The following is a 24,397-nucleotide window of genomic DNA, read 5'->3' as shown; positions in this document are numbered from 1 at the left end:
AGTTTGTAGGTGTGGATGTGGTTTTGTAGCGAGGAAAAAAATGGCTGCCTAACAAAAAAAATTCAGAGTCTAACGGGGTGTGGTTTGCAATTCGCCCAGCCAATAGAAATAGAATAGAAATTGGCACTCTTTTATCACCAGGTTCGTACCACCTCTCTAGCAGGGACTGAAAATGGCCAAAAGAGTTCTCGGCACTGAGTAGTCCCGGCGGTGTGAACGCGACATTATTGGTACTAACGGAACTAAAGAACCAAAGTACCAGGGAAAGTCCTGCGGTGTGAATGCGGCTTATATATCTGAGATTCCTCCTTTGAACAGAAATGACCTTTTCTTATAAACTACAATGGCTCCAATATTGAACTGAAAGAGAATTGATAGGTTGTTTTTATTTATTTTTTTGAATGTATGCTATCAATAAAGGCGAATTGCCAAATTCTAATACTATATTTATACTTTTAATTGCACTGTTAAAATACGGAAATATATTCAATCTCAGCTTGGGCGCCTGACGTCGCTTTCACTCACAGCGGCACGAACACGAACGTCACGCTTCACTTCGCTTCACACACCTGAAAACAAAATGCCGATATTGAACGAGAATTGATAAGTTGTTTCTGACGTACCTTGTCCTGGCTGCTGTCCGACCCACAAACACTAGAGATGTTCGGGAAGACCTCCGACCATCCTGCAGACGTGCAGTTCCTGCTGATGTTACCTGTGAGAGACAGAAAGACAATTATCATTAAAAGCTTATGTGACTCTTTCTTAAATATTGGAAAAGTTAATGAAGACCATGTTTATGTTATCAAAAGGGACCTGATGATTGCCGTTATTTCATTTTGTCCAGAAACAGAAAGAAAGGGCGTAGAAAGGCAACAAGTCCTGGCCAACCAAATGGGATTTAAAAAAAGGTTTAAAAATCGATGCCTCTTATTTTTGGAATCCGCAATTGCTATCATGATACAAAAATCGCCCTAGTTGCCAGTATATCTGACAGGAAGATTTGTCTCCGTTTGACACTTGGCACGACTGTCCGATAATGAAATTACGCATGGATTATGTTTTTTATCTCCTGGAATCTTTGTACAATAACACCCCTCAGATATTTAGATTTCTGAGTGTTAGACGTGTATAAAGTACTACAGAAGCATAGCATAACATAGGTCACTTCTTGGTAGAGTGAAGCTCAGTTTCACATCAGTGCCCCTTCCTGAGGGACTTCTCCTGGGCGTCCCAATAGCAAACTGCAGTGCACTGAAAGTTCATCTCTCTTGGAAATTCCCAGAATGCATTGAAAAAAAGCACGGAGTGTAAATAACGATGACACACTTCCTTCTGCCTCAGTTCACTCCCAACAAACCCTCTGCACAGCTGAAGCTCAGATTGCTTGTTTATTGGCTGATGGTGGTTTGCATGTGTGAAGTGAATGTAATACTGTTGTTTAAAGAGTGGTGCAGTGATGACGTGTTTTCTATAGAAAGATAGCAATGAAAAGGGGTCCCTCAACGAAAAGTCATGGGATTTCTCCATTGGATTTTGGTAAATTGAAGACAATACGATTTTTGGCAAACCAACATTTATTATACTTTTTTGTTTAGCAGGATAATCTCCACATATTACATGTCACTTGTTAGACGCTTTTATCCAAAGCGACTTACATACTCAATACTGTGGGCAATCCGAACAGGAGCAATTTGGGGTGAAGTGTCCCAGGGACACAACGAGATGCTGACGGCAGTGGGGTTTTGAACCTGTGACCTCCTGATCCGAATACCAACTCACAACCCACTGCACCAAAGGCCTCCCCCATATTAACACCAGTTTATGATTTATAAGTATAAGTAATAAGTAAAAAGCTAATGTTGGGCTATAAAGGAACTACAGCACGGTCACATGACTTCACGTCACCACCGCTAAGCTAAAGGTGGCTAATGTTGGGCTATAAAGGAACTATGTCACTGCAGTCAGGGCGGTGGTGGCGAAGTCCATAGGGACTTGGCTTGGCAACTGGAAGGTCACCAGTTGAAGTCCCGGAAAGACCAAGTGCTACCGAGGTGTCCCTGAGCAAGGCACCGTCGCCTACACTGCTCCCCGGGCGCCGTACATAATGGCAGCCCACTGCTCCTAACACTAGGATGGGTCAAATGCAGAGAAACCGTTTCCTTACATGGTACCTGTACTACGTAATGACAATAAGTTGAATCTTCAATCTTCTACAGCCTGGTCCCATGACTTCACGTCACCACGGCTAATGTTGGGCTATAAAGGAACTTCAGCACGGTCACATGACTTCACGTCACCACCGCTAAGCTAAAGGCGGCTAATGTTGGGCTATAAAGGAACTTCAGCACGGTCACATGACTTCACGTCACCACCGCTAAGCTAAAGGCGGCTAATGGTTGGGCTATAAAGGAACTACAGCACGGTCACATGACTTCACGTCACCACCGCTAAGCTAAAGGAGGCTAATGTTGGGCTATAAAGGAACTACAGCACGGTCACATGACTTCACGTCACCACTGCTAAACTAAAGGTGGCTAATGTTGGGCTATAAAGGAACTACAGCACGGTCACATGACTTCACGTCACCACCGCTAAGCTAAAGGTGGCTAATGTTGGGCTATAAAGGAACTTCAGCACGGTCACATGACTTCACGTCACCACCGCTAAGCTAAGGTGGCTAATGTTGGGCTATAAACGAACTTCAGCACGGTCCACATGACTTCACGTCACCACCGCTAAGCTAAAGGTGGCTAATGTTGGGCTATAAAGGAACTTCAGCACGGTCACATGACTTCACGTCACCGACCGCTAAGCTAAAGGTGGCTATGTTGGGGCTATAAAGGAAACTACAGCACGGTCACATGACTTCACGTCACCACCCGCTAGGAGGAATTTAGAAGTATTTTTGAAAGCTGCAAATTTGTATTTTGCTGTAAGAAGGTTCAAAGAAGCTACTGAATAGAGCAGCATTGTAAGTACCATTCGTAAAATCTGAAATGTAATAAGGCTATGGTATGGCTATGGGGTTCAAATAGGCGTTATTGTCATTAGCACAATAGCTAGAGCGTTGATGTGGCAATGAAAAACTGAAGACCTGAGCTCCCCCAACAGTGCTGCATTAACCTGTACTTAAAAAAAGCCATAAATTGTGGTAAGAAAAAAAAGTGTTGTTACGAAGCCTGAATGTGACTAGTAGTAGAAAGCTTTTTAATTTGGGTCAAAAGACGTCACCCAAGAATACATTCAACCAGTTAATATTTAATGCTGTGACCAAAAACATTTTCTCCAGCTCCCAAAGATTTGTATGCTCAAAAATAGATGAACCCTCTGAGTCGTATTTTCCTTTTGGTTTTCATCTTCAGAGGGTAGTAGAACCAGATATATTTTCAAGTAGTTCATCTTTGGAACTGATTATTTGACCAGAAGAGTTTCCCGCCTTAGAAATCAAGGGACATTTAACTTAAAAAACCTTTGCTTGTCCAAAATAACTTTTTCTGTACGCCACCCATCTACAGGAAGAAACCATGCATTATGAATACGAGGAAAAAACGAAATAATCAGAACAAGTTCTCTTTGGTTTTAGTTAACTTTGTTGTGAATGTGGAGGGAGATTGCTGAGTTAGAGACAACTTTAAAATGTACTTATCAAGAAAACAAACAAAGCTTATTTTGTGCCACATGGTGTTTTTCTCTATTTAATTAGCTTTTCTTGTTTTCTCAGCACTTTCAAATAAAACGCTAAATAACAGATTCCTGCAGATGCTACATGTTTATCTTAGATAACAAGTCTTTACAACATTTTCTGTGAAATGCAGTAACTTTAGGGGGGTTTTGGATCACAGACAGTGTAGCATCAGAGGGAGGAACGAGCCGCCGGCTGCTTACATAACGTTTAGTCATCAATGTAAATCAGATAGAGAACTCTAGAGTAATCAACGAGGCCATCTGTGGCTGGAAAGAAATGTGATGCATTCAGGAGGGAATCCAATGCACACCTTACTGCTATAAGGGGAATAACGTGAGGTGCTTACAAAGACAGACAGTTTTAATATTAAACCTAAATATTGACTCGCTGTAACACCACAATACTCGTTTGAGAAAATGACAATTTCTCTCACTTGATTTATTAGCTAAGCAAACATTTCCCTGTTGAGTTTATGGTCTCAATCTCTAGTTTTTAAAATAAAACATGATCGACGTGTCTGAATTACTCTTGTAGTTCTTTGTATGAAATTGACCCCAAGTTATTTCTACTGTATATTTTCTACTTTTATGAGATGTTTAAATTCTAGTATTGTTTTTTTCTCTTTAATTTCTACTTATGTAAAAAATGTAAATTAAAAAGGGTGAACGTTCATATTTAGTTAGGATGTCAGTGCATGTTTGCGAGTTATTTCCTTTGTATTTTATACAATCTAAACTTAGCATGGCGTGCAATGTTTCTTCGTTTGGAATCAATAATAATCAAACCAAAAACGAATGACGTTTTTGTTGGCAATAACACAAATAACTTAAAATAAATCGTTCGGACTGTTTGTATCCTGGCCTTTTCACCCATTGTCCCTTTTCTTTATTCTTGTAAAATATATGAGCATTTTTAAACTACTTGCGACCAATTTATATTCTTATTTTTGAACAATTTGCACACATAGTTCAAAGCTTTCTCCAATAGAATGTTTTATTATGATGACTTGATAATCATCATTTGAGAAATGACTCTTCCTGGAGCAGTCCTAATGCAAAGGCATTTAAAATCACATGACACTTCATCATGAGAGACATCACTGTCACACTCTGTATTGTGAACATTAGTTCAGACTTTGACCATTGCAAAGTTGGGGGCAACTGCTTCATTAGCAATGCCTTGTTTTGTTTTGTTGTTTTGTATGCTCCTGCAATGCAAACATTTCCCAATTTGGGATCAATAAAGTACATCTTATCTTATCTGTGCTTGGACTTTGCTTTTGCCTACTCCTGTTTTAAAAAACAAATAGATAAATGCAAAGGCCATAATAACTGAATGAAATTAATAATATCTTACCATTTCTGCCGAATACAGTCTTGAGGACTCGAGGACACGGGATGGTGAAGGTCTGTCCGACCTCAGTTCTCTCCCAGCATGCAATGCTGTCCCACCCTCCTTTGCATCCTGGGCCTGTCAGAAAAACAGGGATTTAAGGGTACATTTTCTCACAGAAACGTATATTTTAGAGACCGCCCTCTTCAGGAATTCATTTATTCTAAACAGAGGTGGGAAGTAGTGGAGTACAAATACTTCGTTATTGTTCTTAAGTACATTTTTCTGGTATCAGTACTTTACTCCACTACTTATTTTTCTGACGACTTTTTACTTTGACTTCTTACATTTTGAACTCAAATACCTGTACTTTCTACTTCTTACATGTTGAACTCAAATACCTGAACTTTCTACTTCTTACATGTTGAACCCAAATACCTGTACTTTCTACTTCTTACATGTTGAACTCAAATACCTGTACTTTCTACTTCTTACATGTTGAACACAAATACCTGTACTTTCTACTTCTTATATGTTGAACTCAAATACCTGTACTTTCTACTTCTTACATTTTGAACACAAATACCTGTACTTTCTACTTCTTACATGTTGAACACAAATACCTGTACTTTCTACTTCTTACATGTTGAACTCAAATACCTGTACTTTCTACTTCTCACATGTTGAACACAAATACCTGTACTTTCTACTTCTCACATGTTGAACCCAAATACCTGTACTTTCTACTTCTTACATGTTGAACTCAAATACCTGTACTTTCTACTTCTTACATGTTGAACTCAAATACCTGTACTTTCTACTTCTCACATGTTGAACACAAATACCTGTACTTTCTACTTCTCACATGTTGAACCCAAATACCTGTACTTTCTACTTCTTACAGGTTGAACACAAATACCTGTACTTTCTACTTCTTACATGTTGAACTCAAATACCTGTACTTTCTACTTCTTACATGTTGAACTCAAATACCTGTACTTTCTACTTCTTACATGTTGAACTCAAATACTTGTACTTTCTACTTCTCTCATTTTCCAAACAGCTGGTTCCTTTAGTCTGAATGTATGTTTGATGCGTGATCATTATTCTTTAGAGTCATTGCGTGCCTATTGATTTGAACACGATCCGTGTATCCATCATTTCCTGGTCTTCTCTAAAGAAGAGGGACCAATGGAAACGTTGTCATGTTGCCGTTGTTCAGCATGGAAACATTCATTAGCTAACAGTGACATTATTGTTCTATTGATATAAAGGGAGGTCAGGTACTCTTTAAAGCAGCTGCTAGTTATGGGTACTTTTTACTGAAATACACTTCAAAGCCTTTACTTTTACTTGAGTAAAGAAGTTTAGTCAGTACTTCTACTTTCACCAGAGTATTTTTAAACACGAGTATCTGTACTTCTACTTGAGTAAAGAATGTGTGTACTTTTGCCATCTCTGGTTCTAAATGCCATCAGGGTGCAACTCAACTGTAAAAAGAAGGCAGATGTATAGAAGTCTATGAGAGATGTACCATTTGAAAACAGTGGTAATATGAGTTGATGGTTGAAGTCTTCTTTGATACAGCACAATGTTAATTAATTAAATGATGTTGCCATTTAGAATAGACTATAAGGAATCGTAGCACACAAGGTCACTGGTTGCAAAAAGAGTCAGATTGTATAGAAGGCTATGAGAAAATTACCATGATTCTCGTTAGATTTATTTCCTCATTTAACTAATCAGGAAAACTCATTTCCTGATTAGTTTAATGTCTAATTGCAAGTTTAGAAAATAGAAAAGTCAGATTGCATAGAAGTCTATGAGAAAATGACAATTTCTCTCACTTGATTCATTACCTAAGCAAACATTTCCCTAATGAGTTGATGGTCTCAATCACTAGTTTTAGTTTTAAAAAATAAATAATCCATGATGTTCATTCTGTAAATTAAGGACAAATAGTAAAATAGATGATAAAGCGGTGTTTGTTTTTGGTCAAAACCCACACATTATATTGGTTGGTCGGTATATATGAATGTGTGTACTGTGAATGCAATTTATTTGTTATCAGAAATCATAACTTGTGAAGGTGTTTGGACATTTTTCGAAACTAAAAGAAGGCTGACCTATAATTGCAAGTGTTCAGAATCAGTACAAATATTAAGGAAATGAATATACATTTAATCTAGGATTATAGGGTTGGGTATGTGTTTAGAAACCTCACAATATTACATCACAAATCCAGATGCTAACCACATCTGTTCATACCCAAAACATGTATTATTATTCAGCTGCATCCTCATAAGAGACCAGAACAAAACTGCATAATAAAACGTTTGGAAACACAAACAGCTTTTTTGCAACAATTACATTTTGCACAGAAAACCAGCACCTGGAAGATCTCCTATTTAAAACAATTACACTCCTCATTAGGCATTTTTGAATTAGCACAAAAGACAAGCATATGCAGAGGGTTTAGACACACTATCATGGCACACGCACGAATGAATGCAAAACTCTGCAGAATCAAAACACACAAACTGTCGCCCAAAATAGCTCCTCCAGCTCTTCAGAATGAACACTAATGAGTGCAAAGCGCTGATGGCTAAATGAATAGTCAGCAGGGATTTTTAGCGATAGATGAATGGAGACAGTGTGCCTGGTAAAATGTAACACTCATCTCTGAAGAAAAAGAGCCAGACGGAGGCATCACACTGTGAAGGAGAACATAATGCTATAAAAATAAACCATTTAGTGTCAAGTTGACAAAAGAGCAGCGTGATTAAATACAAATGATGTATTTGAGGTTACAAACCCTACTCCATATAATAATCTTATAGCCTAGAGCGAATTGTAAAAATAAAGGATTTTCTATTTTGTTTTATGTTGATGAGAAACTGCTGATAAATGCATGTCATGTTGCAGTATTAAATAAAAATGCTGAAACATTACAAAGGTATATTTATGAATCTTCTAGTCTATTTATCGACCTCACAATACATGCTATCTTGTCAAATATGCAAAGCATCCGAATATGGGTAACACTTTATATTAAGGTACACAAATTAACCATCAACTAGTTGTTAATTAACATGCATATTAGCAGTATATTGGCTCATTATAAAACACTTTAATGCCTTATTCGACATGACTATATATTCTTAGATATAAATACTTCATTTTGAGTTATTTAGACACAATTAACACTTATAGTTTCATGTCTTGTTACATAAGAAGAGATCATATTTGTTAAGTGTTATTATGGGAGAATTACTATTCTTGTGGTACGACTGCCTTATTAGGCCCATATTGATCAGAGCATATTAAGACTCATGTACAACAACTTCCTTACTTGCAATAAATCAGCACTAATTAGAGGGTTATTGAGGAAAACTCTCAACTAATGGCTTATTACTTGTAGAATATGGTCATGTAGAATAAGGCATTAATAAGTGTTTTATAATGACCAATAAAGAGCCAATATACTGCTAATATGCATGTTAATTAACAACTAGTTGATGGTGAATTTGTGTACCTTAATATAAAGTGTTACCCAAATATGTTATTAAAAAGTTGAAAGCAAATGTAAGCCTGACTATTTGGGGCATTATTGAAATAGAGATAGAGATCACACTTTTGATCTTAACAGATCTCAATCTTTACTTCTTTAAAACATTTTGTAATGCCTGTCCTGCGTGTATGTTTCGCTGTTTCTACCTGTAAGAGTAAGTATTTAAGACATTTTAAGGTGTACTTTGTTGTCCTGAAAGTTCAAATTAAATGTATTGTTATTATTATTCTTCCTCCAAAAGACAACGTACATCAGATTGACGCATTGAGTTTCCTCTTTAAAACCTCTTCTCTGTTGCCTCTTGCACTTTTTGAACACCTTCATAATTTTAACCGTTTTAAACACATTTTGTTAAATATTCATCATATTTTGCTCCGTTTTCATTCAATTTATTTACAGATTTGTTTTATTTTTTATTTGTTTGTTGACGTCTCAATTACCGTTTCTAGTCAACTTCAGCAAAGGTACGGCCAAAATTGAAGGAAGGGAAACCAAACAAGACGTTCATTTGAATTGACATTTTTATTTAAAGCGAAATATGTCGTTTCAGAACCTCATTAAACCTAAATCAAGTGGTTTTGAGGCACAGATATTTTTGTTTTACACAGGCTTTTCAACGTTAAAAACCTAAAATAAGTTTCCCTCAAACCAAATTGGAAATGCAGTTTAGTTGAATGTGAACAAACATCTTTGGTAGTCTGAATTGTGAGAATTAACACTAGAACCGCCAACGGGTACATTTTACCCGCAGCTGTTTCTTGATTGTATGTCACTTTTTTTCAATAAAATATTGAAGTCTCCCAGTCTGTGACTTTTCCTGAAAGTGTGTTATGTCGCACCCTCTGGTGTAAAAAATGGCCATGTATACCCATCAGCGCCAGCGGGTAATATTTACCTTATAGAAAATGCAGTGATTCTCGCGCTATTGATCTTGCGAGTAAACATAAACATGATGTGTTGCTATAGCAACGCCTGTTGTTTACTGCGGTTCCTTATAGATAGATAGATAGATAGAGAGAGAGAGAGAGAGAGAGAGAGAGAGAGAGAGAGAGAGAGAGAGAGAGAGAGAGAGAGAGACACTTTTAGCGATATGTTATACTTCATGATATCTGCACACTAGATAGCATATGAAAGCTGAGAGGCCACAGATCTATTGGTATAAGTTTCATCACTCTGCGATCAAAACTCACTGTTAACCCTGTGTTCTCGTGTGATAAATAAAAGAACATTGTACCTTGAAAATCAATGCATTCTAATAGAGGGTACATTCCATCAGCTCTCTGGTTGGAATTGCCCTGTTCTTTAAAGTGCTCGTTTATTGTGTTTCTATTGAAGGGATTCAATCGTATCCTGCCTCCCAGTGAATGGCCTAAACACTGGGTAGATAGAGAGGGGAAATAATCGTTTTTCTGAGAGGAAGGATAGAGGTTTGAAAAGAAAGAGTCAAAGTGCAAAAGAGGACAAAACAGAGAGATAAGGAACAGATGTCTTCTGGGTAAAAAGGCAGATCTGAAGTCATCAGTGCATGAAGAGAAAAGTCCATCTCCGGCTTTCCTTAAAAACACATCAGAGCCAACCAAATGCACAGCAGCACGTCTGCAGGGAAATCCTCCTCCTTAAGGTTTTTATTATTCAAAAGAGAAGATGAGCACTGCGGCCTTTTCCAGCATCGCCTACTTCCATCTCATGCCGAGAGTTAAAAACAACGACTCCTTTTTGCTGCATGACAGTATTTTTATCTTTTTGAAACGCCAAGTCTTTGGATGCATTACATTTAGCTGACTTACAAAAAGTGCATTTAACCCCGAAGGAACAAACTCAAAAAGCAAGAATCCTGCAGGTACTTTTCCTATTTATAAGGACAAATGTTATTAATTATAGCAGTGGTTCCCAACATGGGGGGCGGGGGGCGCCAAAGATCACAGGGGGGGCGCCAGGCCTCAGATGATTTGAGGCCAAATATCATATTTAGACTTTTCTTTTTTTGTTTACATATAATTGTAAGGCAATACATGATTGTCACTAAAAGCCTTGTCTCTACATTACAATAAAATATAAAAAATAATTGATTAATTAATTTTAATACAAATTAAAGTTAGTATTAAAGGCACAAAAAGACAGAAATGTATAATTCTTTCTTTAATAGAAATGTTTCTTCTGCCCGTAAAGTGTCCAAACCAGGCTTATCTGGATAAGCGCATTTTTAAAACATTGTCCATGCCGGTTTCAGTTGGATTATTTGTCACAGTTGCTCCGATCAGATCGGTCTCCTCCATTTTGTAGATTATTTACGACTTTTGAATCCACATAAACACATCGGCAAAATCCGGCTGACTTTGAGCATGTGTTTTAAACAGTTTAATCCCTTTGTGAATTGTTTCCACTTCCGCCGTCCTTTAATTTCTTCATTCAGCGGGAATCCAAATGAATTAATCCTGAGTCCAATAACCATCAAAGTCACTCCAATAGTGCTCCTTAATTACGCTTTCATCCTCCTTTAACAAAATACTTCACATTCAACCAGTTTGTGGCATTTTGAGACTTTTAAACTTTAATTACCGCTGTTGGTATTTATAAATGCTTTTCATTAACTTGTTTATCTTTTGAATGTGTTGACAGATTAGTTTTTGTATGTGTTTATATATTTGCAGATGGTGTTTTACATGTACACAGAGATTGTCGATCTTTTCACACAAATAATATTGAGAAAAATGTACCTCCATAGGAGAGAGCAGGCGGGGTTTTTAAAATTGGTTGCAATCCTCATTATCACCACTAGATGTCACTAAATCCCACAAAATGCTCCTTTAAAACAGCTTCATATTTCACACCTTAAAGGTCCCCTATTATACTGTTTTTCATCAATATATTACAGGTCTCAGATATATACAGAACCTGTCTCTCCCCCAGTTTCCACCGGTTCCGTCTGCGCCGCGTTACGGCTGCGCCGCGGCGGTCGTAAGGATCGCGGCCACTCTAGTCAATGAGTGCTATTCCACCACACACGCGCCGCGTTATGGCTCAGACGCATCCCAGAAGCATCCCAGAAGCATCCCAGAAGCGGCCCAGAAGCGGCTCGGCGCAGCACTTCTCTAAAATTAGGATGAATCCTATTTTTCCCGCGGCGCAGCCGTAACAAAGGTCGGGCAGGCAGCCCCCCCTCGCAGGAAGTGGAAAGGTGAGCATCCGGGCCAGGCCCATCCCCCACATATACTAATTTAGCAGACCCCCCTCCTTCATCACAACACCTCCACTACAATACGCACAATGGACGACGAGGTTTTCATCATGGAAGTGGACTATTACAATTATTATTAACTGTGTCTGTAGACTACAACCCAACAAAATAGGAAATTTATAACAACAATAAACACAATTTAAACAGACACAAAAATAAAACATTTAACTACATAGCCTACTTACTTTCTTGGAGTACAAATGTCCAGGATGCCCGAATCAATAACAAAACTGCGAGCCTGCACGCACAACGCTATGCTTCTGAAACGCTTCTGGGACGCGTCCGGTGGGTTATGGCGCTAGAGGAGGTCGGACCAAAACCGCGGCGAAACTGGGGGTCTGATTGGCTGAAACACTAAACAGATCATTGCAGCATCCCATAATCCTATCTGTTTCAGCCCTGTTTCAAAAGTGCTGATTCTCTGTCTGTTACTTTAGATCAGTGGTCACCAACCAGTCGATCGATCGTGAGTGTGGTGCAGGTAGATCGTGCACCGTTACAAATATTTTTAAAAAAGAAAGAAAAGTAAAAAACATAATTGAGTAGCACTTGAAATGTTTGGCTCTATGAAACCTGATGTACTTTATGATTCTGTTTTCTTCAAGGTTGTGTCTTCCTGGTCGAATGTACTTATTGTAAGTCGCTTTGGATAAAAGCGTCAGCTAAATGCAATGTAATGTAATAATAATAATAATGTTTTCTTTTTTAATAAAGTTTTTAGATCAGCCTGTCATCCACCACCCCGTTAGCAGGTGCCACTTGATTGACGTATCTTTGAGACATTCCTTGTCACTCCAGAAAATAATAGACTGACTTCAAGTGATGCTGCATATTTTTGAACTCACTGCACTTATGGTAGATACCAACTACAACCAAATGAACATATTTACCGTGATTTAATACACGTTTCAAAATGATGCCGGAATGACTACATACTGATACCGGTTAGTAGAAATCACAAATGAATGCTTTGACAAGTGTGCAGACAGACAGCAGGCGAAAAACCTTTTGAATTGCGTGTTTTCTGAATGGAGATCGGATCGATCAGGCTAAACTAACGTTGTAGCTGCTCCGTCCACACTCACAACAACATGATACAGACACAGATACAACAGCGACTGTATTCGCCATGACACAGACAGTCTGTGTTTTGTTCATGTTTAACTTTTCTCTAGTTTCTGAACAGATATGAGGAGCTGTGAGCTCTGAGTGCTAACAGGTATGACATTATTACATGTGCATTTCTAGATGAATGGAAACGTTTGCTTAACTTATTTAGTCCTGACTTAATTGCTTCGTATAGTAAGTAGTGATTTCATTCATTCATAGTTTTGCCACTTCAGTGCTGGGAAAATATGCAAAAAGGGGGTTGTATCCTAAATGAACCTCTCCTAGTGAGAAAGCAGCAGTACAACTTGTATATGTTGCTGTGTGTCCTTTTTATTATATTATTATAATTACATGAGTAGAGAGGAGTCAAGGCATCAGGTGTCATCAATCATCCTTTCCTTAGTGCCATCTTTTGAAATCAATGTCAGTAAAATAGGATTTGGAGCATCAGCTGTTCGTTGCTTTTTGATACCGCCACATTTTATGATCTCTGTTGATGAGAAAAGTGTTTATGACAATTTATAGCCCCATATTTACTCCTAATTTAATTCACAAAGGCTACGGATGTGATGAAGGCTAACGGATATCCAGCTGTGTCCCTCTTCCTGCAGACCTCCAACAGAAGCAAGTTAAATGAAGGATGTTTTATTAATTTATGCTGAAACATCTTTAAAAAAAAAGTGCTTGTGTTGGTAGAGAAGTTAGTAAAGTGATGAATCTAGTTTAATCTCCTGAAACTCTTTTTGCATAAGAACCAGCTTGTTTCCTTCTATTTGCTCGCTTGCTAACATAATATGTATAATTTGTAAAGGTCAGTGTTGCTTTTTAACGAGCCACCAGTGTATTCTTGAAACATGAAAATCCATATTATGATTTATTTCTTTGATACTTAACTGTACAGTAAATGCCCCTATTTTCTATCTATGTCAAATTGTATTTTGCAGATACAATTTGGATTATTTGTAGTAACGTTCAAATATAGACCTAGAAGATGCATGTGACATAATTATGTAATGTCTCCCAGACTACATTGGAACAACATTCAAATCTATGTTATTTTATATAACCGTGGAGGCGTGTGGCGCAGTGGGCTAGTGCGTTGGTGTTCGGATCAGGGAGCACAGGTTCAAACCCCACTGCAGTCAGCATGACGTTGTGTCCCTGAGACATTTCACCCCAAATTGCTCCTGTGGGGATTGCCCACAGTATTGAGTATGTAAGTCCGTTACGTGCCGTGCTGGTGTTAGGGTGTGGGTGTGGGTGTGTGGGTGTGTGTGTGTGTGTGTGTCTTTCTCTCTCTCCCTCTATATTGTCTCCAGGTGCTCCCAATCACCAATCAGGGCCTCCATAAAAGGACCTGAGAAAAGCTGCAGTCGCTCTCCTTTTTTCCTCCTCTGGCTGCCTGTGTGCAGACCTGTGTCCTGCCGATTGATAGGAGGGGAGCTCCGTGATATATTGATGCTGTATTATTCTGTGCAAGTTGGCTGGTGAGCCCGTGTTCCTGTCGGGTTCATTAAACGACTTGTTCGTTACTCAGAGATCGGTTTTCTCTCCTTTTTTGTCGTGCTTGGTCATCCTTGTGTGTTGTGACTTCCCTTTGTACCCCCTAGATTTAGAAGGGAACGTAACAAAGTCGCTTTGGATAAAAGCGTCTAACAAGTAACATGTAATAATTTTAAAGATCAGAACCATCTACTTCATCAGCTGACATGATTAATCCTGAGAGAACATCCACTGAGACTTCTGTGCATCTGTTGCATTTATAGTTCAATTATGTTGACTTTAATAATAATAAACAATGTGATTTATATAGCGCTTTTCCTGGTGCGCTTAACTTTGCAATAGTTCATTGCTTCTCAACTTTAAAGGTCACCTATTGTGTAAAATCCAATTGTTCATGTATTTTATACATAAATATGTGGACTAACAACATTTCTATCATATGGTGCATGTATAAATAGATGTTCTTTAAGCATAACGGAAGTCTTTAATGATTGAAAAGCTATTGGGCACGAGTCCTGGAGAAACTGAAGAAGTTTCTCTAACTGTGAACATTTCTCTAAGGTCATAGTGGACCTAATCTCTTGCTAAAATGTGGTTTAATGTATTGACTTTTAGAGTAAAAGAGAGTGTGACCTTTGTGTTTCCCGGCAGCCTCCTCCTCCCTCAGCCTCCTCTCACACTCGGCCTCGTCTCGCTCCACCTCCAGCAGGAAGTTACAGGTGGGATGTCGTCCATCAACCTGCAGAAGAAGAGAGGGAAATGTATCACTCGTCACCGGCTTGAGCTTCAATCTCAGGATTAATGTATTTATGATTGTTACGGCTGCTGCCTTTCTGGTCGTCTGAGTGTTTACAGTTGTGTGTGTCCTATGCAAATGAGCTGTGTGATTGCCCTGTCGTGATTGGCTGCCATCCCCTGGTCCGCCCCCTGAAGATTGTGATTGGAGCACGCCGGGCCCGACGCACTCCAATCACAGCGCACAGCCGGCGCACACCTGCTGGAGATGACTACAAAGCTGGGGACAATCATCATTCTGGAGGGGTCTGTTGAGTGAACAGACGCCACTCGCTACTTGCTTTTCGTTCTGTGGTTAGTGTCAGGTAGTGTGATATTGTGTGTTAGTAGTGCCTAGAGTAGCTTAGTTAGAGGTTAGTAGTTATAGAGTAGCTTAGGTTTTTGGGACTATTGCCTTCTTTAGTTTAGCTGTGTGTTTTGTATATATTCCCTGTGTTAGTCTGTACCACTTTTATAGTGAGGGTTTTAGTTTCTATTTAGTTCCGTTATTATCTATTTTGTGTATGTAAACAGGCTCCCTTTTTTTAGAGTCCTCCCTTTGTTTGGTTATTTGTCAACCTGTGCCCTTTTGGCCTTTTTTGTTGTTCCAGGCTGCATGCCTGCCATTTTGTTTACCGCTGCTATTTATAATAAAACCACTTATAATTATTACCAATCCCATTCTGGTTTTGTTGCTTCCCTTTGGTTCCCCTAGCCCAGTAGGGAACGTAATAATGATCCTCTCCAGAATGGAAGTAGTCATCACATACAGAGCATCAACTAGTTCCTGAGCAGTGTCCTTCACATGCTGATATACAGGGGCGGACTGGGGGTCAAAGTGGCCCGGGGATTAATTGACAGACAGGCCCACTTAATGCCGGCCGGCGACGAAAGTATGTTACTTAACAAAAAACCCTATGCATTTTATGTTATTTTGGACCATTATTCATATAGTAATCACATTACCTGAGCCCTTGAGTTGCCTAGAGCAAAATAGTTACAGCATATATTTAGTGATTTTAATGTTAACAGATCATTGATGCAATAACATTTGGACCCAATTTGCCTGACTTGACACATGGAATAAAACATGGGCGTAGGAAGCATCCTCAATGTGGGTGAGACAATTTAACAGGGGGTGTGGGCAGGTGGTGGACCTCATCTCCTCTAGGGGGGTCCAGGGGCATGCTCGCCCAGGAAGATTATAAATGTTGAAGTTAAATGCATCAATCTGGTGCACTTTGAGAGCAAAATTAGGGACTAAATCTATGGATACATCTCTCAACACCCATATGAACAGATTTACTTTTTCTTTCAACATTTATTTGAACAGCAAGTGGAGGCAAAAGTGACTGCACCCAAAACAATAAACCTGCTAGCTAACTAGCCTAAACTCAGTAACAGAATGTGGGCAACACGTTCTTCTCCACAGCCGCGCGACCTCTGAGTCAGACGTCACTTCCCCCTTTTCTATCCTACGGGTACAGCCACTCCCCCTGAACCACCCCTCCAGGGAGTGGCCGGAACACTTACAAAAGTTTTTTTTTGTATTGCCCTCCGGCCCACACACAGCACCGGCCCACCGGGAAAACTCCCGGTATTCCCAATGGCCAGTCCTCCCCTGCTGATATACAAGAGAGGGAGTTACACAGTCACAAGATGGAGGAATACTGGTTCTTGTAGGTAATCATACACCCTGTCATGTAAAACGTTTTTTCTCAAAAAATAGTTTTTTCTCAAAATGTTGGCTTTTTTCAGTAAATCTCAACATTCTGACTTTTTCTCAAAATCTCCAAAAATCTGACTTTTTCTAAATACTTAAAATGTGAATAATCACTGGTCACCGGCTTGAGCTTCAGTCTCAGGATCCATGTATCTCTGATCCTCTCCAGAATGGAAGTAGTCATCACATACAGAGCATCAACTAGTTCCTGAACAGTGTCCTTCACATGCTGATATCCAAGAGAGGGAGTTACACAGTCACAAGATGGAGGAATAGAAAGCAGTATTCAATGTTTACTTCAGATTAGCTCCACGTCAGAAATGAGCATGCTTGATGTCTCTCTCCATAGAGGCTGAATCATCATGTTAATCACAGAGCTATCATATGCCTCAAACAGTCCTGATGCTCTTCTAGATAATCACACATCCTGTCATGAACACAGCTACAGTTGGGATACCTTTGTTATCATGTTACTCTGATATTGGAAGAGGACATTCAGTATTCTCCCAACAAAAAGAGAGGGAAATATCCGGGTCAATCTGCATGAAGTCAGGTTTATTGCTAAATTTCATTCATAATTTAAACACTCGGATTAACGCTGTAATTCAGCGATAAAATAACGTAATTATTCATCATGCATATATTGTAAAATACACATTTCTACATATGCATCGTTGTTATATATTGTTAAGTGGAACACATAGTACGTTAAATTATTGTATTCATATCAATATTGCTATTCTATTCTATCCTTTTATTGCCTTATTCTTTTATTCTAATGGAGCAAAAACAATGTGTGAACGTATTAGCTGTCCTTTAATTAACTTGAACAGCTTTAAAACACAGATTGAATCTATTTCAAAATATATTTTTTTATTAATAAAATACAATATTATAACTAATAACCAGATTAAATACACAGACATCTCACCAACTCTCTTTTCCTGCATAAACACTTTTGAATTAAGGTTTTTAGCTCATGTGTTGATTGATACTCATTTGTCATTCAATGAAAGCAATGATCAGTATTTCTTGCAAAAAACATGGAACATTATTTGATATTTTTGTGGAAATTAGCTAAAATAACCCCTTATTTTTCTGTAATCAACACAACAGGGGTCTTAACATACATGGTCCCCTAAAGAAAACATCTCATGAACCTCCCCACTCAGTCCCTCCAGACCCGAGCAGTTGTATAGAAGTCCAAGGCAAGGCACGGGCCGGCGCATATCGGTCAAAGTAATCCCTAGCCATATGAACTTTGACCCTAAGAGATAGAGGACAGAGGTGAAGAGGCTAGGGCTGCTCAATTAATCGTATTGTAATCGCAATTACGATAATGGCTTGCAACGATTACGAAAACAACGTAATCGAAATAAAACGATTATATTATTTATTATTATATTATTTTAATTGTAAACGGATAATCGTTTTTAATAATCGTGATATCAATTATTGACCCAAATAATCGAGATTATGATTTTTGCCATAATCGAGCAGCCCTGGAAGAGGCACCACGTGTCTACGTCACTGCAATCCCTAGGGTTAGAGGTGAAGAGCGCATTAAACACCAACGATATTTCCTTCTTTAACAGCAAAACCATATCTATATATACATTTGTAAACCTATAAAGAGAGTGTGTATGTTTTAATCTATTTATCCCTCCATGTGTTTGTCCATTTCTTGCTGGTATTATTAAATTGTAACGACAACTGAGGGAGGGAATTATTTTGAGCTGATAAACAGGAAGAAAGCCAACGCTATGATGAACAGATGATTAGACGGTTAGTATAAGCTGCTTAAACCAAGTGTGTGTGTGTGTGTGTGTGTGTGTGTGTGTGTGTGTGTGTGTGTGTGTGTGTGTGTGTGTGTGTGTGTGTGTGTGTGTGTGTGTGTGTGTGTGTGTGTGTGTGTCATCTGAAGACATGAATAGAGTGTTTCGCAAAGCTTCCTTTCATCTACCGTAATTGGACAGGATTGCATATATAAAAGTGCATGTTGGAGTATATCGGTGTTGAGTATCATGTTGGTGAACCCTTTTGCTATTTGGATGAAGTTTTCCTCTCAATTGTTTGTTCATAGTTTTCCTTTTATCGACTTCCAGATAAACACAAAACTGTAAAATGAATCGCTTCCTCTTCAGCAGACAGACACACTTCCAATAACTGGAAATGACCATGGCAGTACCGGTGCTCGCTCTCGCTCCTCTCTCTCTCTCTCCTCTCTCTCTCTCTCTCTCTTTTCTCTCTCTCTCGCTCTCTCTCTCTCTCTCTCTCTCTCTCTCTCTCTCTCTCTCTCTCTCTCTCTCTCTTTTTTCTCTCTCTCTCTCTCTCTCTCTCTCTCTCTCTCTCTCTCTCTCTCTCTCTCTCTCCTCTCTCTCTCTCTCTCTCCTCTCTCTCCTCTCTCTAAATCAATGTGAGACGCTGCACTTAGAGGCTTCTACATACTCTACTATATTTTCCATTCCACTCATCATTTGTTCTTTGATCTTTGAAGTCTAAGACATTTTACTGTCCTCATTCCCACACCTGTCTGAGAGCTGTGCGTGTGTCCCAGCCAATATTTTTATTTCATGTTAAAGAGCTTCTGTGTCACCCAACATAAAATAGTTTATTGGATATTTTCTTTAAATTCTTATATTCGAATGAATACGTTAGTTTCACTTTTGTCATTGCACATTCTTACTTCAATGTTGTTTGTTTATATGTATTATTTTGTATCTCTTTATCTTTCATTTACTCCATTCTAAAATGGAGGAACTGTCAAGAAACCAAATTTCCTCCAGGATGAATATTTTTTTCTGTTTCCTATATTTACTTATTTTAAATACTTGTTTTTTTATTATTCTTATATATTTATTTTTTGTATTTAATTTGCAACTTATTTTTTTAGATTGTTTATGTTCGTACCACCAGATACCAAAGCAAATTATTTGTATGTGTAAACGTACCTGGCAGTACCTTGATTCTGATATACAAAATGATACCTTCAGTTAATGTCTAATGCAGAGTTTTTTCCTTGTATGTTATCCTGCTGTGTTTCATTGGCCGGCCTCCTTCAGATTAGCTTTTGGGGGAAGATTATTTTGAGTTTACTCGTCACTGGATTAAATATTACAGCAGAAAGTGAACAGGGATCAGGCCTGCAGAACCTCTAGCATCACATCCAACACATAAAATCTGTGTTTAGTGCCAGGACGAAACAAATGGAGTTTAAAACAGGTCACAGAAATCGAGACACACACCAGATACCTGCCGTCTTCCTGCAAAATCCCAACATCCTACTCGTTAAAAACTCCAATGCGTTTTTCTCAAATGTACAGCACATGTACGGTCACATCTAACCTGTGTTATAGGGGATGACAAACCTTTCTGCCATATATCATACGTCATTATACACAACTCGTGAAATAAATCCTTGACATTGTCGAGGAAATAAATCCGTATTCTTCACTTTGGATGAAAACACAACTCGCCTTCAGGGAAAATGTGGTATCGGTCATCAAGGAAGAGGCGGTTGTATTTGTTTGACAGATCCCTAAAGCAAGGACTTCCCATAAAAGAGTCATTTTGTGAGCTGTGTGTGTGTGTGTGTGTGTGTGTCATTTCAAACCTTTATTTAACCAGATTGGTCCCATTGAGATCATAGATCTCTTTTTCAAGGGAGACCTGCAGCATATAGGTTCCACATGAAACATAAAACAATAAAGGACATCATACATTATATTTACAGGATACATTTACATAGTTATAGACATTTACAAGTGGCCATAGTATCAACGAGCATTTCATTTAGCCTAGCTTTAAAAACATGCAGAGGAATGAGATTGCTCAGTTTTAATTCTTGCTGAAGATTGTTCCAAGCAAGTAAAGCTGTGCACATAAAAGCTGTCTTACCTAAGACAGTCCTTGCTCTTGGCACATCTAACAATACTACATCATGTGATCTCAGACAATAGCTGCTTGCAACTCTCTGTGTTATCAGAGAGCAGATATAATACGGGAGTTTACCCAACAAAGCTTTATAAATAAACGTGTACCAATGACTGAGCCTCCGTACAGTTAGTGAAGGCAGACCTGCCTTGGAATACAGGGTACAGTGATGAGTAAGTGCTTTACAATTTGTGACAAATCTCAGTGCGCTGTGATAGGCGGCATCTAACTTGTTCAGGCAATAGGCAGGTGCATTCATACACAACAAATCACCATAGTCCAGCACAGGTAAAAAGGTCACAGAGCCTTTTCCTGGCCTCAAAAGAGAAACAGGACTTGTTCCTGAAAAAGAAACCTAGCCTAACCCTCAGCTTTTTAAGCAGGTTATTGACATGAAATTTAAAAGTAAGACAATCATCAAGCCAGATACCAAGGTATTTATAACAGGCAACCACTTCAAGTACTTGTCCTTGCATAGTAACAATATCCAAAACAGGCTCTGGTGTCTTTTTAGCTTTTGAAAATAGCATTACCTTGGTTTTATCAACATTTAAAAGAAGCTTAAGTTCAGCAAGCTGAGTCTGAATAATGTTAAAAACAGCCTGTAATTTAACACCAGCCTCCTTAATGGAGGGACCTGCACAGTACATCACGGTATCATCCGCATAAAAATGTAAAGTAGCTTCATCCACATTTTCACCTAAACTGTTGATATATATGGAGAATAAAAGTGGACCTAAAACAGAACCTTGAGGAACACCATTAGCAATGTTTAACCACTCAGAAGACAGCCCATCAAAGTGAACACATTGGGACCTTTCAGAGGTAGTTCACAAACCAACCCACTGCATGGCTGGATATGCCGATACTGAGTAGCCTCTGCTTTAAGATGTGATGATCGACAGTGTCAAACGCTTTGGAAAGGTCAATAAATAGAGCTGCACAACTCTGCTTATTGTCTAAAATACTCGTAATGTCATTCACCACTTTCATTGTGGCAGTGATGGTGCTATGTTGTTTTCTGAAGCCTGACTGAGGTTTAGACAGGATATTATTTTTACATAAAAACTCCTTTACCTGTTCACTCACTAGGCGTTCGAGCACCTTCGCCAGAACTGACAATTTAGAGATTGGCCTATAGTTATTTAAAATAGTTGCCTCCCCTCCTTTCAGTAAAGGCAAGACATAAGCTGACTTCCATACTTTTGGAATTGTATTTGTGCTGAGGGAGAGGTTAAAAAGAGTAGTGAGAGGAAGAGCAATAAAATATGCAGCTATCTTTAAAAAGAAAGGCTCTACGTTGTCCGGGCCAGCCGGTTTCTTAGGATCTAGCTTAGATAAGGCTTCATGAACAACATCAACAGTAAAAGGAGTAAAACTGAAAGGGTTTTCCAGACCACATTGTTCAGAGTCACGGATTGGGGTGTTCACAGAAGCAGAGTTAGTGACAGAATCAAACATAAAACCGCAGGACACAAAATGCTCATTAAAGCAATTTAACATAGTAGCCCTGTCCGATATAGAGCCAGATGCTGTGGTGAGGCACGGAGGTAGCTCATTACGGATCTCACCGGTGGATAGAGATTTTATTGCTTTCCAAAATGTCCTAGGATTATTTAGGTTTTCTGTGGTAACTGACAAATAGTACTTCGACTTTGCACTTTTGACATTTGAAGTGAAGCTATTCCTTAGCTGCCTAAAATGCAGCCATTCTACCTCTGAGCCTGATTGCCTAGCCTTTGCCCAGGCCTTGTTTCTCTCATGAAGGAGACTAGACAGCTCAGCAGAAAACCAAGGATTGTCTCGTCCCTTTACTCTAAATTTACGCAGGGGTGCATGTCTATCAATGATCTCCATAAAACCAAGATAAAAATAAGACCATGCGGTTTCCACATCAGCACACAGATCGATTTTACCCCAATCAAAATCAAACAGATCATGTACAAAACCCTGCTCCACAAAATGTTTGTTGTCTCTCTTAATGATAATGCGAGGTTTAACCTTTTGGACCTTAGTGTCCCTAATTGTGGCTACAACACAGTGATCACTCAGATCATTTGCAAATACTCCCACACATGAATATTTATGGGGAACATTAGTTAGAATGAGATCAATTAGGGAGGATTTATTAGGGGACTTAATATTTGGGCGAGTAGGACTGTCAACAATCTGAGTAACATTCAAAGAGATACAAAGGTTTTTAAAATCCTCTGACACTGCAGTTAACCAGTCCCAGTTAAAATCTCCAAGTAGCACTATTTCCTTGTAATCTAGTTGTGATAAAAGATTTGCTAGTGAAGACAAGGAGTCTTTGACAGCTGAGGGGGGTCTGTAACAGCCCACCACCATGACCTGTTGACCCTTTGCTACTTCTATATTTATGGCTAAAAATTCAAATTGCTTACTGATCGATTTGGAAACTAATGTGGTTACACTGAACTTATTCTTAACATGGCAACGCCATCACCTTTATTAGGCCGGTCGGTACGATACACATTAAAACCATTTAAGGCAATGTCAGAGGCCAAAATAGATTTGTTTAGCCATGTTTCTGATAAAACAATGACGTCAGCGTCAGTTGAGCTCGCCCAGATACGGACTCAATCTAGTTTACCTAACAGACTGCGCACATTCAAGTGGATGAAACCCAACCCAGATCTAGCTTTAAAATCAGCAGGAGTAGCGATCTGACTACTACTACTGGGCGGACCAGGGTTAGGTTGTACATTTCCTGACAGTAATAACAACAACAAAAACAGGCATCTTTTCCTCTTAAACGACACAAATACATTGTCATCTAATTTAGAAACACCGGAAAAGTCTACGAGAGTGTGATTAGAGCTTAAGAAGCAGTCCTGAAGAACCATCATCGCAGGAAAACAAAAAAGACAAACATATTTTGTCGAGCAGATTGTCTGTGACAAGGCAACCGGTAATTGTTTGAGCAACACATCCGAACCTTTGCAGGGGATGCCCACTGCGGGTGGCAGAACAGACCTGAATCCAGTAGTCTTCTCAGAATGACTAGAGATCTTCTCATAGTCCAAAACAGTTAACAGGCACAGAAGAATCCCGATATGGGCCATTTTCCCAGACCAGCACACAGTATCCGCGATGTTCCTGGAGCAAAATCAGCACAGCAGCAAAGGACAGGCGAAAACAGCAGCGTGGAAGCGCTCCGGTCCCTCCGTGGTATCCCCGGGGTGAAAGCAGGCCTCTGCAACAGCAGAACCAGGACAGGTGGAAAGCAGGCCCCAGCGGTGGTAAAATCCTCCTCCGCACAGCAGCACACGCCCGGTGGAAGCAGGCCAAGCCCGAAGCGTGGATCCACTCCGTCTCTCCGCGACGACTCCGGGGTAAAAACCTCTCCAGTACAGCCGTATTCTACAGGAGGGAGCAGGCCTCCGTAGATCGCAGATCGCATGCAGCAACAGGTGGAGCCGCTCCGTCTCTTCGCGACGTCTCCGGAGGAAAATCACCTCAGTACAGCCGCACTCGACAGGTGGGAGTAGGCCTCCACAGTTC

The 24,397-nt window shown here is 39.3% G+C and overlaps 1 protein-coding gene across 1 annotated transcript in view; it reads right to left on the bottom strand.

Annotated features, from left to right (window-relative positions):
• Nucleotides 1-24,397, bottom strand: part of LOC117550267 (vasoactive intestinal polypeptide receptor 2-like) — a 75,337-nt gene that overhangs the window by 37,048 nt on the left and 13,892 nt on the right. The window contains exons 2-4 of the mRNA XM_034222645.1: nucleotides 15,076-15,181; nucleotides 5,045-5,158; nucleotides 624-715 (exon numbers count right to left, since the gene is read on the bottom strand). Coding sequence (XP_034078536.1) covers nucleotides 624-715; nucleotides 5,045-5,158; nucleotides 15,076-15,181 — 312 coding nt within the window. The remainder of the gene's footprint in view (nucleotides 1-623; nucleotides 716-5,044; nucleotides 5,159-15,075; nucleotides 15,182-24,397) is intronic.

The sequence above is a fragment of the Gymnodraco acuticeps genome, unplaced genomic scaffold (assembly GCF_902827175.1).
Source record: "Gymnodraco acuticeps unplaced genomic scaffold, fGymAcu1.1, whole genome shotgun sequence".
Classification (NCBI taxonomy): domain Eukaryota; kingdom Metazoa; phylum Chordata; class Actinopteri; order Perciformes; family Bathydraconidae; genus Gymnodraco; species Gymnodraco acuticeps.
This window is presented reverse-complemented; position numbering and strand designations above follow the sequence as displayed.